At 40.5% G+C, this 13,336-nt stretch overlaps 1 protein-coding gene across 3 annotated transcripts in view; it reads left to right on the top strand.

The window, feature by feature from the left end:
• Positions 1-8,417, top strand: part of RUNX2 (RUNX family transcription factor 2) — an 88,352-nt gene extending 79,935 nt beyond the window's left edge. For all 3 annotated transcript variants that reach the window (XM_072143730.1, XM_072143731.1, XM_072143729.1), the window contains one exon: positions 4,379-8,417. In XM_072143730.1, coding sequence (XP_071999831.1) covers positions 4,379-4,854 — 476 coding nt within the window. In that variant the 3' untranslated portion in view covers positions 4,855-8,417. The remainder of the gene's footprint in view (positions 1-4,378) is intronic.
• The last annotated feature ends 4,919 nt before the right edge of the window (positions 8,418-13,336 follow it).

Below are 13,336 nucleotides of genomic sequence, written 5' to 3'. Positions count from 1 at the left end.
TTATGTTCAGTTGAAATGAATATTCTTGGTGTGACATATTTTGGAGAACATCCTTTGGATCCTCAAATGTCCCACTCTAAAGAGAACAGCTGTGGACTCCGAAGATTAAATCGGTCCAAAACTTTGTACTACTTTGCCTTTAGTCAAAGGACCGATTACACACTTTGAAAGTTTTAAGGATAACGCAGATAAAAAAAGAATAAATTCCCAGTTTGAGTATTCAATAGAAAGTCCAACAGGTGCCAAAATAGATGGTTACAAAGTAGCAGCTCATGAATGTTTCAGTATTTTTCTTAGTAACAGTTATTGTCCCTTCATTAAGGTTGGCCATATCCATTAGATACTTGTCCCATAAACGTCTATCGGAGATGCAAGACTCTTCTGGTGGTGGTTTGAAGATGTCCAACCGTTACTTACCCTAACATGTGCCATCAGAGGAGGGTTGGGTTACCATTCATATATTTTTTAGGGAGACTTTGAAGTTGGGTATTAAACTGGGTACCACATTCTGGAGAACTAACAGAATTCGAGAGACGTCTTGATGACTGAATTGACACCAGTGTCACTAGGTCCGACCGTAGCTGTACAACTTGTATATTCTTCAGTTTACGAGAGTACATTTTGAATACATGTTTGGGCCGCTTATTTTGAGAGCAGTGTGTACAGTAGCACTGGTAAAAAGCTCCTAGTAAGGCCTCATACACAAAAAGGTGATGCCCGTCTGACATCGGAAAATGATGTCCATAGGAAATGTCTGACAGTCTTTTGACTTGACTATCTTTTGTGACACGTTCAGTCCGCCTGTTCATAGTCCAATACATACACCGTGAGGCACCACCCTGTGAACTTGCCAACTGCCTTTGGACTTGCCCAATAGAAAACGACAGAGCCACGAGTTAGCCACTGTATATGCTGCTAGCTCTAAGCACATGATCACAAGGCCTAATACAAAGTTACAGAGTCTTATCAGGTCATGGTGTCTATGCATCTCAGTACTATAATTGACACTTATATACATATATATATGGTAGAATCTCAAATGCACACAAAGTATATTTTTTGTTCACTCTTCAAGCAGACGGTTCTTGATCTTGATGCTTGACACTATTGTGAGATCCTCGTCTTGTGACTATGTGCAGTTGCAGTCATTATATTAAACAAATATTTGATTAGAGAACGTCTGCAGCTCCCGTCTCTCAACATTGTGAGGCTCCGATGTCATCGTGGGCTGAGTTTATCAACGTGGTGTAAGTAAATACGGCTTTATTAACCCAGGGCAAAACCGTAAATATTATTCTGTGGCTGGATAGAGCAAATAGCTTGAGAGTCTTCGTTCGGCTGTGCACGGACCAGTGTGACCTTTACATCAGCCATGCAATGTTTATCACAGGGAGGAGGAGATGCTCTCTACCTCTGCTTGTGTTGTGGAGCCTTCAATGACATTGTCTCGTTACTCCAGAACAGAGTTTGTTTATGGTGTTTGTAAATAGCCATCATCTCCCATTTCCTGTACTTAGACTGTAAACTTTCCAATTTCCACAACCCTTTCTACGGGAAGAGGCCCAGATTTTATTTTTGGTTTGTCAACATCAGCTTTTTATGAAAAGTTCTCCATTCATGAGCAGAGATCTGGTCTGCAACTAAGAGTGGGTGGTAAAAGAGATTGGGTCTGATCCTTTTCTTTCTGTGAAGATCCTTTTAGGTTGTAGTTCAATGATTAATATGTACAGTTGACAAGTCTTAGGTCCAAATCTGACTAAGGACATCTACATGGAGTTTTTTCTCTCCTAGGCATGCTCTGGGTTCTTCTGGTTTTCCTTCTATGAAACGCACTCTTGTGGGTATAGGAAAAATCAGCTCTTAGATTTCAGCCATAACATAGAAAGTGGGAACCATGGCTTTCGGTTTCGCTCTTCTACAAGTCAAGGCTCTGCCTATCTGGGCATGTTAAAAAGGCTTGTCCAGAGTGCACAAGTTATATAAAACGCATATCAATATCCAATAATTGAATGCAACATCAAACATATTTTTAAATGCAAAAATTATAATTATGGTTCAGGTGTTGCCAAGCCTAATTACCCCTTTTCAGGCTAAGTCATGATGGTCATGTCTTCCCCGACAGTACTATCTGGACTGGAAGTGTTGAGCGTTACATGACCCATGCAACCAAACAGTAGCCTCAGTAGGCCCATGTGACCTAGAAGAAGTGATGTGACTGGGGCCTGCTGAAGCCACTCATTGGGTCCAGCAGGTCCTGTGACCCCCGACACTTCCTGCCAGTGGTGTGACTTGAAGCTGCCGGGCCCAAGTTCAAAATGCATGCCAGGCCCCCATTTATAATGTATTGTTTATAGTACTAGTCTTCTCATATAGGAAAGATACACCATAAGAACCTAGGCCTCATGCACCCTCTGCACCCCCTCAAGTTATGCCCCTTCTTCTTGCCCACTTGAGTATGCCGGGGAACATATGAGGAACCAGGAGCCAGAGCAGAATAAGTGCACTTTGTTGTTTCTCTTTCCTTACCCACTCCCACTTACCTACCCCTGCCCCAGTGGTTTTCTAGAAACCCCACCCTCAGAAATCACAGACCACATTATTATTCAGATTTTCCTAGATATTAATTGTAACATTTAACCATATGTTGTGTGTTACCGTTATATTTTACCGTCTTTCCTGGTTGTGTTAATACACCCTAATACAAGCATACAGAAAAATAACTGCGTAATAAGCCGTCAAATTAATACTAGGATCTTTCCATAATTATGTCGACAAGCTGACGTCCACTTTACTTTCGTTCAGCCATTGTAATTGAGAGTGAAAGACCAAAGCTTTGCAAACCAGGGACGCATTTGTTCTCCATCACTTCCCCCCAAAAAACCGCATGATTTGGCTAGTAATTGTTACATGAATGGCAAGTGACATTACCTGGCATAAGTGAGTGTGTGTGGAGAACGGTCATGACACGGTTGTTAGGCCTCCGAATTCTGCAGACAACAACAGGTAAAAGGGTAACGGAGAAGAATTAGCCATTGAGAAGCAGACAGACCGAGCTGGAGGCGAGCCAAACCTGAGCCTTTAATGAGACTCCTGCAACAAACTAACTGGAAACACATGCCGTTTAATTGTTCCTCGTTTCTGACCGGCGCAATATATTTCCTAGTAAAGGGAAGGTGTTGTAGCTGCAGCTTGAATACTTCAGCGTTTAATTTACTTATTTATTGCCCTTTCAATTGACTTTTTGGGGTTACAAGTGAGCGTGGAAAACACAAATATGTGCCATTTACATTTACTGGCTGCAGAGTTGTTCCGCGACTCCCTTATTATACGCTGCTGCGGTCTCCATGGCTTTAACACATTAATCCTACCTGACCCACCTGAGCCGTTCTGAAGCTGTACGTTAAAAAAAAAAAACGAGACTGCATGCAGTCACCTCTTACAGAGCAATTACCGGCCCTGTCAACCCTTGAAAATATTTTTATGGACAATTTTATGAAAAACATGACTGACCACTGCCACTTTAACCGACACGTTATTGACTTATTAGATTTTTTTTACTGTGCAGCTCCTTAACCACTATTATAGGACCTAATAGTGGAGGGAGGAAATGCCGCTCGATGATGGGTGTGAAAACTGATGGTAGCAAAATCATAAAACATAATGGGGCTCATTTACTTAGGGTCCGTACGCCGCACTTTCGTCGGGGTTCCCGAATATTTCAGTTTTGCGCCGAATTGCCCCGGGATTTTGGCACACGCGATAGGATTGTGGCGCATCGGCGCCGGTTTTCATGTGACAGAATCGGGGGACGCGGCCATCAGACAACCCAACGGATCCGGAAAAAACGCAGAATTTAAAAAACGTTTTGTGTCGCAAGATCGCGCACTTACATGCACCAGGAAGAAGGTGAACGCCGGCGGACCTCAGCCCAGCAGCGACACCTGCTGGATATCGGGCGCACGACCTTAGTGAATCCTGACAGATCCGAATCCTCATGGGACAACGCGCCGTGGGATCGCGACTTGACCAGGTAAGTAAATGAGCCCCAATAAGTGAAATCGAGAGGACATAAGGATAAATCTTAAAGGGGTCGTTCAACTCATTTGGTTTAAAACAATTCATCACTTAGCCCAACTTGGGATCCAGTGGCCAGACTCTGGGTCCGAGGCCATTTTCTGATGAAAGCACTATAGCCAATCCGGGGCTCAACATTGACTTTACATTCTGGTAGAGTGCCGTCACTCATCCACTGGTTGGTTGGATCCTGTTGAACTTGATGTGTTACAAGTGTTGATGCTTAAAAATATTGTTTCATGAAACTTTTGTCTCTTTGGTGTTGGTCACATCCAAGTAACACGTAATGTTTTTCCTTCCATAGGTACCTCAGAGTTGAGTCCTTTCTCGGATCCCAGGCAGTTTACAAGTATTTCTTCACTAACGGAGAGTCGCTTCTCAAATCCACGAATGCACTATCCTGCCACATTCACATACACGCCTCCGGTCACCTCAGGGATGTCGCTGGGTATGTCAGCAACCACTCACTATCATACGTATCTACCACCTCCGTATCCTGGCTCATCCCAGAACCAAAGTGGACCCTTCCAAACCAGCAGCACTCCCTATCTCTACTATGGTACATCATCTGGATCATACCAATTTCCTATGGTCCCAGGAGGTGATCGTTCCCCTTCTAGAATGCTTCCAGCTTGTACAACGGCCAATGGTAACACATTGATCAATCCCAATTTGGGAAGCCAGAATGATGGCGTGGATGCGGATGGCAGTCATAGCAGTTCCCCAACAGTTTTAAATTCTAGTGGTCGAATGGATGAATCGGTATGGCGGCCATATTGATTCCAACTCCACTCCTGTTGCCTTGCCAATTTCTAAGACTAATCAAATACCTATGAAAGTGCCTTAAACAGTCAAGAAAATGCAATTTATATGGTGTCATGTTCTATTTGGTGACTCCAAGACTTTGTTGCAATAGAACTTTTTGATCAATAATTACCGCTATCGTTTTTATAAAAAAAAAGATGGCTAAAAGCACACTTTGCCTTTAAACTATTTTTCGCTTATATTTATATTGAACAAAAAAAAAAACATTCCAAAGAGAATAGTTACAAAGAAACTCAATTTTTATTGTATCTCATAAGGGGAAGAAATATGTAGGAATCAAAAGGAGACTTATTGTATTCCAGTACCAAAAAATGCTATAAAAAATGTGCCTTATTTACAGGAAAAAAAAGGGAAAACCTCAAAAGCATCAAGAAGCTGCACAAAATACATCTACGTGACGATCACAATGTTTCTGCAATTTAATTTTGTGACGGTACAGACTTGGAACAATGCAAAATGCACTTATCTCAAAATTTTACGTTTGCATTTTACAATTTTAACCATAAAAAAAAAAAAAAATTTACAATCAAAAATATTTTTCCGATGCAACATCAAATGTAACAATATTAGCTCAAATGGTATGAATTTTATGTTTTTTTAATTTATCTGTGTAAACTTTCTTTTTTGTTCTCTGTGCAGTTGGAGTCATCTTAATGTTTTTTTTTTTTGTTCTTTTATTTTTTTTTAATTTATAATTATTTAATAATATTTGGACCCTGAAGTGTTTCTTTATACGTGTAGATAGGTCCCTAAACGTATATTTTAATTTTTACATAGATATACATTTTTTTCAAAAATATCAATCAAACATATCAAAATAACAATAATAATGTCCCAGTTATACAATGTGGAAGTGAACATTTGATGGGTTTAACTCACCTGTAAAAAAAAAAAAATCACACAAGTCCATTTTTGTTTGAGATTTTTGACTTAGATACAAGCCTATTGTCTTAGATACGTCTGCCACACTAGATTGTGTTTTGGTGGTACAGAAGTGCCGAACTAGATGGCGTTTTGGTGGTACAGAAGAGCCAAACTAGATGGCGTTTTGGTGGTACAGAAGTGCCGAACTAGATGGTGTTTTGGTGGTACAGAAGTGCCGAACTAGATGCTGTTTTGGTGGTACAGAAGTGCCAAACTAGATGGTGTTTTGGTGGCACAGAAGTCCCGAACTAGATGCTGTTTTAGTGGTACAGAAGAGCCAAGCTAGATGGCGTTTTGGTGGTACAGAAGTGCCGAACTAGATGCTGTTTTGGTGGTACAGAAGTGCCAAACTAGATGGTGTTTTGGTGGTACAGAAGTGCCGAACTAGATGGTGTTTTGGTGGTACAGAAGAGCCAAACTAGATGGCGTTTTGGTGGTACAGAAGTGCCGAACTAGATAATGTTTTGGTGGTACAGAAGAGCCAAACTAGATGGCGTTTTGGTGGTACAGAAGTGCCGAACTAGATAATGTTTTGGTGGTACAGAAGTGCCGAACTAGATTGTGTTTTGGTGGTACAGAAGTGCCGAACTAGATGGCGTTTTGGTGGTACAGAAGAGCCAAACTAGATGGCGTTTTGGTGGTACAGAAGTGCCGAACTATATGGTGTTTTGGTGGTACAGAAGTGCCGAACTAGATGCTGTTTTGGTGGTACAGAAGTGCCAAACTAGATGGTGTTTTGGTGGCACAGAAGTCCCGAACTAGATGCTGTTTTAGTGGTACAGAAGAGCCAAGCTAGATGGCGTTTTGGTGGTACAGAAGTGCCGAACTAGATGCTGTTTTGGTGGTACAGAAGTGCCAAACTAGATGGTGTTTTGGTGGTACAGAAGTGCCGAACTAGATGGTGTTTTGGTGGTACAGAAGAGCCAAACTAGATGGCGTTTTGGTGGTACAGAAGTGCCGAACTAGATAATGTTTTGGTGGTACAGAAGTGGCGAACTAGATTGTGTTTTGGTGGTACAGAAGTGCCAAACTAGATGGTGTTTTGGTGGTACAGAAGAGCCAAACTAGATGGTGTTTTGGTGGAACAGAAGTGCCGAACTAGATGGTGTTTTGGTGGTACAGAAGTGCCAAACTAGATGGTGTTTTGGTGGAACAGAAGTGCCGAACTAGATGGCGTTTTGGTGGTACAAAACTTCAGAACTAGATGAAATGTTCCATCATGGTCCGAACCGCAAAGAGGAGTTCAAGAATTGCTATTGATTTTCTGTCCTCATTTTAGGCCACCAATAGGTGATTTTGGTTTGGGGGTCCACACACTCGACCATCTGGGAGCCACGTCTGAAGTTAAAGCCCTCAGCCCTTACAGGAACACAGAGTAAAATGTTATCAGGCTCCGTGCCTTGTGTTTCGACAGGGCTGAACATCCAATCGGTGCAGATAGACCATCAATAATCATTTCTGGCCAATCCCTTCAAGGTATGAGCTAAGTGATGTTGGCACATGGTGTAGTCCAATTCTTCTGCCCATTAAATGTTGACTTCCACTGTATAAAGACTTCAGGTATTTATGTCTATCATATCTATACCAAAGGAATCTGGTTTTAATTTGTGCCTTGTTGTATCTGTGCCTCTTTTTTGAGCATATAGAGGTCTGTCCTGTAATATACCAGAGGGATCCTTACAATGTGCTGGAATAGGTCATAAAATGACATAGTACATTAAAAATACTTTTAGCTACAGGTATATACTGAAACGAAGATGTAGCAGTAAGAGATGAATTAGCTAAAGGGCTTTATAGCCACGGGCACTATATTTTGTACCTAAATTATATCATGTTCATGTTAAAAATGCACTGCGGCCTTTGCTATGATTTCTGTCTTGCACTTCTAAGTTCCAAAATTTGTTTTATTTTCTAAAAAGTTCAGATGATCGGGCAGGTCTGTGTAGACGGTTCATGCACTTAATGTCATTACACGTGTTAGCACTGATGCATCGACATCTCTCAATGTCCTCCGAGTGTTACGACAATGGAAATACGGTGCGGAAGGGTTATAAAAAAATGGTGGGAATGACCAAAGTGAATGCCCACTATGGGCAAAACCCATCGATTTGACTTGCACTAAGTTTCATAACATATGTCTTAGAAGATTGTGCCTCATGTGCCATAGTACCAAAGATATTTTTTATAAAAAAGCACCTCTTATGAAGGGCTCCAAGCCAAAACATGATAACTGCATCAATTATCATTACAAAAGAAATACGCCATGTTTTGGGGTGCTTAGTGGCAGCAATACCCAGTCTCCAGTGGTGTCTATTCTACGGTGGAGCCGGCTCTGCCTAAATTTTATTCTTAAAGTTTTTGTTTATTTTTTGCACTTAAGATGATTCAACCTAAGATGAATCAAAAATTACATCATTGACCTTACAGCTATCCTCAGCTTCCAAAAAGAGCGATCATCTTTGGTTTCCCCATGCCCCATCACGATGAATTACTTAATCAACACATTCGATTTGGAGCCCTCCAATCATGTTCATGATGATTTTTAATTAGCCTTCAATAATCGCAACTAGTTTTTCTTTTAGAAGATTTTTTTTTTTTTTAATTTAAGATATTTCAAGAGATTATGACCTTCTTCAGAAGACTCATCAGAATCCCTTACTAGAACTGATGTCAATGTGACCAAAAACTTGAGCTACGTCAAGGCAGCTTAGAGCACAGAGTCCAAAAATTTGCCTCTATTTTATGGTACATTGTTAATTTCATCAATGTTTAATAAAATATAGTCCCATCTTCAGCTTCTGTTGCTATTTTTAGGAAGAGGTTATATAAAATTAGCGGTTTCAACATTTTGGAGAGCTTACAGATTCTTTGTACCGCGTTAGCCAGTTGATAAATACATGGATGTTGAGAGTCCTCAGTTTTTGATACCTTTTATTGGCTAACTAAAAAGGATGATGTTATTTGCAAGCTTTCGAGACAACTTGGGTCTCTTCATCAGGCATGGAACTGAAGACACTCCTGAAGAAACAAGCACCACTGGACAGTGACATCTTTTTCTCTGAGAAACCTAGTTGATAACTTGTCCATTTGTGTATAAATGTGTCTTCTTTTCAGATATTGCCTTATACCATGCCTGACGAAGAGACCTAAGTAGTCTTGAAAGCTTGCAACTAATATCATCCTTTTTAGTTATCCAAGAAATGGTATCAACAACTGAGAACTCTCGATTGACATTTTGGAGAGCACCCCACTATAAATACAATAGGGATTGGAGATGTCAACCTACTTGTTCTTACTAATTTTGCTGAAACAAATAGTTTAGTACATACATTAGACAACGTCCTACTATTCAATAGTGGTAAAAATTGACTTGCACAATATGTTACAAAAGATCCAAAAACATCCATTGACAGTAAGTTGTTTGGGGTATTTCTTTTTGTGGACACCACCATTTAGCATATTGAGTCAAGGTACGAAACCTAGGATATAGGCCAAATATGGCTCTTCTCCAAAAGGGAAAAACACCCATCCTCAGAGAGTTCGTTCTAAATTCTTCCTGATACTGGGTGACTTTTTAAGAGGCCATTGATGGAGGTCTAGGCAGGTACTGTTTCTTTTTGTGGAGACCACCAGTTGGTATATTGAGATGATGTAATTGAGCCTTGCAACAAGACTTAGGCCAAATTTAAGCCAAATAAGGGTCTTCTCCATAAGAGAACAATGTCCATCCTCATTCAGGGTTTTGGCTGGTACTGGTTGACTTCTTGGGAGGCCATTGATGGAGGTCTAGGTGGTTACTGTTTCTTTTTGTGGAGACCACCAGTTGTCATATTGAGTTGATGTAATTTAAGAAGCCTTGCAACAAGACTTCGGACAAATTTAAGCCAAATAAGGGTCTTCTCCATAAGGGAACAACGCACATCTACAGGGAGCTCATTCAGGGTTCTTGCTGGTACTGGTTGACTTCTTAGGAGGCCATTGATGAAGGTCTAGGTGGTGACTGTTTCTTTTTGAAAGCGAATACTCATCAATTCGAATTATTCCCAATCAAGTGACACTCGTATACACCCCCACAGACCGTAAAATAGGCATAACAAAGTCTTGTTTCAGTTGGAGGGTTCCTCTAAGACATTTATATTCGATTTAGTTTTTTTAAAACTCAACTTTTTGTTAAAAAAAATCCTCTCCAATACCTGCCCGCTTGTAGTGATAATTGTACCGTGTCTCTTCTCAGGAAGTCAGAAATGCTCAGATACTCAGAGTATCGTTTATACATTCCAAAAAAAGTCTGGTAAAACCCAGGAAACTCCTGCGCTGAGCAGTCCCCCGATGCCTACGTGTGATGTTGTGTTTTATCTAGTGCACGGTACAGTTGGTACAGATTTTATCTATGCTGAAGTTTGGAATATTTGCATATTTCATGTTTACAAAGGTCTGTGTTTTTTTATTGTTTGTTTTATAAGATAGCACATATCAGCCAAAAAATTACAGAATTTTTTAATTCTTCTTTTTTTGTAATAAAATGTATTTAGCTACCACCGTGACATTCAATGTTATTTCCTAAGACCAGAAATACTTGCCTTATTTTGTACATAGAAGCTTCTGTCTCTTCTGGCGAGTTATATTTGCTTTACCTGCACATGTTTTATGTTTTTTTTTTCGTCTCTGCTTCGCGTCTGTGGAAACGTTTACTATCATATGAAAGGGACTTTTCTTTAATATTATTATGTTTTTTTGCCGTCTGTAAATGATATTTTGTTTGCTCTGCACCTGATTATTATTATTATTATTATAAGTGGATGTTTGAATTTTATTTCCAATAAATTTCTTTTTTGATAAAATATTCGGTGTGGATTCTGAATGCACTGGGAACTATTAGGAATAATTTCTTAAAGGGAATCTGTCACCAGGGACCTCATTTTCACTAAAGACAGATTACAGAAGCCCCTTACAGCTGCAGTGCAAATCTGTACTTTTGCTTTCTCTAAACATATAATTGTGTGTTATAACTTACCCTTCACCCAGACAGAATCCTCTCTGTAGTCCCTGGGGTTGGGCTGTGGTTTGAATGCATTTAAGAAAACAACATGTGACTTGTCTGTGCTGCAGACTCCTCAGCTCTCACATTTGTGCTCCTGTACAGCACCTCCCTCTCTGATATCAGCTCAATGGGTTGTAAACTCTGTGAAGGAGCAGGAGGGAGAAGCTGTATATGAGCACAAAGGTGGGGGCTGAGAGCTGAGCAGTCTGCAGCACAGAAAAGTCACATGTTGTTTTTTGAAATGCATCCAAGCCAAAGCCCAACCCCTGGGACTACACAGAGGATTCTGTCAGGGTGCAAGGTAAGTTATAACACACAATTATATTGTAATGCAAATGCTTAGAGAAAGCAGAAAGGAAATTAGGTCCCTGGTGACAGGTTCCCTTTAAAAATACAGGAGCCTATTTAACATACGCTGATCCATGATGCACCAGCTTCGGGCTCCTGCTAAATCCGGGCGGGCACCTGTGCTGTGCACAAGCTCCGGTAAATCCCTCCCAAAATTTTGTATAGAAAAAAGATAAGAGGAAGGTAAATAGAGGACAGATATGATATATGAAATATAAAGGCAGATTCTGCAAGGCTGAATAAATCTTTTTTAACTTTGTGACCGACCTTTTCTATACAAGAGGATTTTGCATCTAGGGGCAGATCTCTCAGAGCTCCCTGTCAAGTCTGGAAGTAGTCACAAATCCTGGGACATGGCCACGAATTGTGACATTTCATTCCTTTTAATATTTATATAGCGCACACAGATTTCGCAGCGCTGCACAGAGCTTGCCAAATCAGTCCCTATCCTCATGGGGATTACAATCTAATCAACCTACCAGTATGATTTGGAGTATGGAAACCCATGTAAACAGAATGCAGGATGCCAGCCCTGCAAGGCTGTAGTGCTAACTACTAATCCACCGTGCAGCTCATCTACCCCTAAGTGCCAACCCCCCCCCCCCCCACTGCCCATTAGTCCTATGCTTAGTCTCCACTTATATCTTTTTGCTGTTTTTTTTTATTAGAGATTGATAGATATGGGATGATACATAGATCTATCATAGATACATGAGATAGGTAGATATGATAAGATATATAGGCCCAGATTGATCACTTTTCTGCGCTTAAGTGAAGTTGTTGCACCAGAATTATCAAATTATCACAAGCTACAACAATCTGTGATGAGTTGAGTTCCTGCCTCTTATTAATCACTTTAACACAGTTTAGGCGCAATTTAGGCGCAATGTTAGATTCGGGCAGTTACATGTGATCCTGCTACAAGCTCCTCTCTGCTTCTCCCGCAGCCCAGAATGAGATAACACTCACAGCAGCACCCAGGTGTGTGACACCCAGCACCCAGTGACCTCCTCAGCAGGGGCTTCTCCTGGAGGGGATCCCCCAGTGCTGGTCTCCTGTAAAAAAAATCACTGTAATAGCAACAAATGGTCCATGGATAGCATAACATCCCTGATATCTATCTATCTCATATCTATCTATCTTATATCTATCTATCTATCTCATATCTATCTCATATCTATCTCATATCTATCTATCTTATATCTATCTATCTATCTATCTCATATCTATCTCATATCTAGCTAGCTATCTATTTGTTTATCTATCTATCTCATTATCTCTCCATCACTGGTCTATCTAATATCTATCCAAATTTCTGTTTATCCATTTCATATTTATCGTTCAGTAATTTCCATCTTTTCATATCTATTGATCTATATTTCTAGGAGCTAAAAAAGAAAATGTTCCATGAATAGATAAATTCTAGACTTGGCAGCTGTCAGCATCAGACCTGTGTCCATGCTGTCACTTGTAGTGCATCAGCAGCTGCAGGGGTTTCTGGCTCCTTCCCTGGAATACGTGTAATACGCTCTGCGCTCGGGTGACATTTGCCCTTTAATGAAGGCGGATTGTATTCTAGGTTGAATATTTTCTAAACATTGATACATTGGAGACTTCTTTCCAGACAGAACACGTCTCCGTTTCCTATGTTATCCGCTACAGAGGGATTTAACACATTAACCCATGAATAGTGAATGGGCTTTGTAGAATAACACAGCTGGCCATAGACTTCTCCTATTTATTATGATTATCCTTCCTAATTTCATGTTTTTCCGTAATTACACTCACCCCGAAGCAGCGCCCCCAGGTAAGAATATGTCCTATAACAGAGTATAAGAATCACTCACAGTGAATATTTTCCATCACGTCTGTATGATCAGATATTACATTGGCAGTGAATGATGTTGAGTGATTCTCCTCCGGCTATAAAATACATAGGGTCACATTTATTATAGTGTTTGCGCCAGTTTTCTGTCTGACTTTGCACTGAAAAGAACTAGCAGACTGCTTGTACATGTATTTATATGGTGTCGCGGCCGCCCTGTGTCCGCAATGTCACAAAATTCTGCACATAAATGGGGGCGTTCCAGGGCAGAGTTGACCCAACCACCAAATTTATTACCG

The sequence above is a fragment of the Engystomops pustulosus genome, chromosome 3, assembly GCF_040894005.1.
Source record: "Engystomops pustulosus chromosome 3, aEngPut4.maternal, whole genome shotgun sequence".
NCBI classification, from domain to species: domain Eukaryota; kingdom Metazoa; phylum Chordata; class Amphibia; order Anura; family Leptodactylidae; genus Engystomops; species Engystomops pustulosus.
This window is presented reverse-complemented; position numbering and strand designations above follow the sequence as displayed.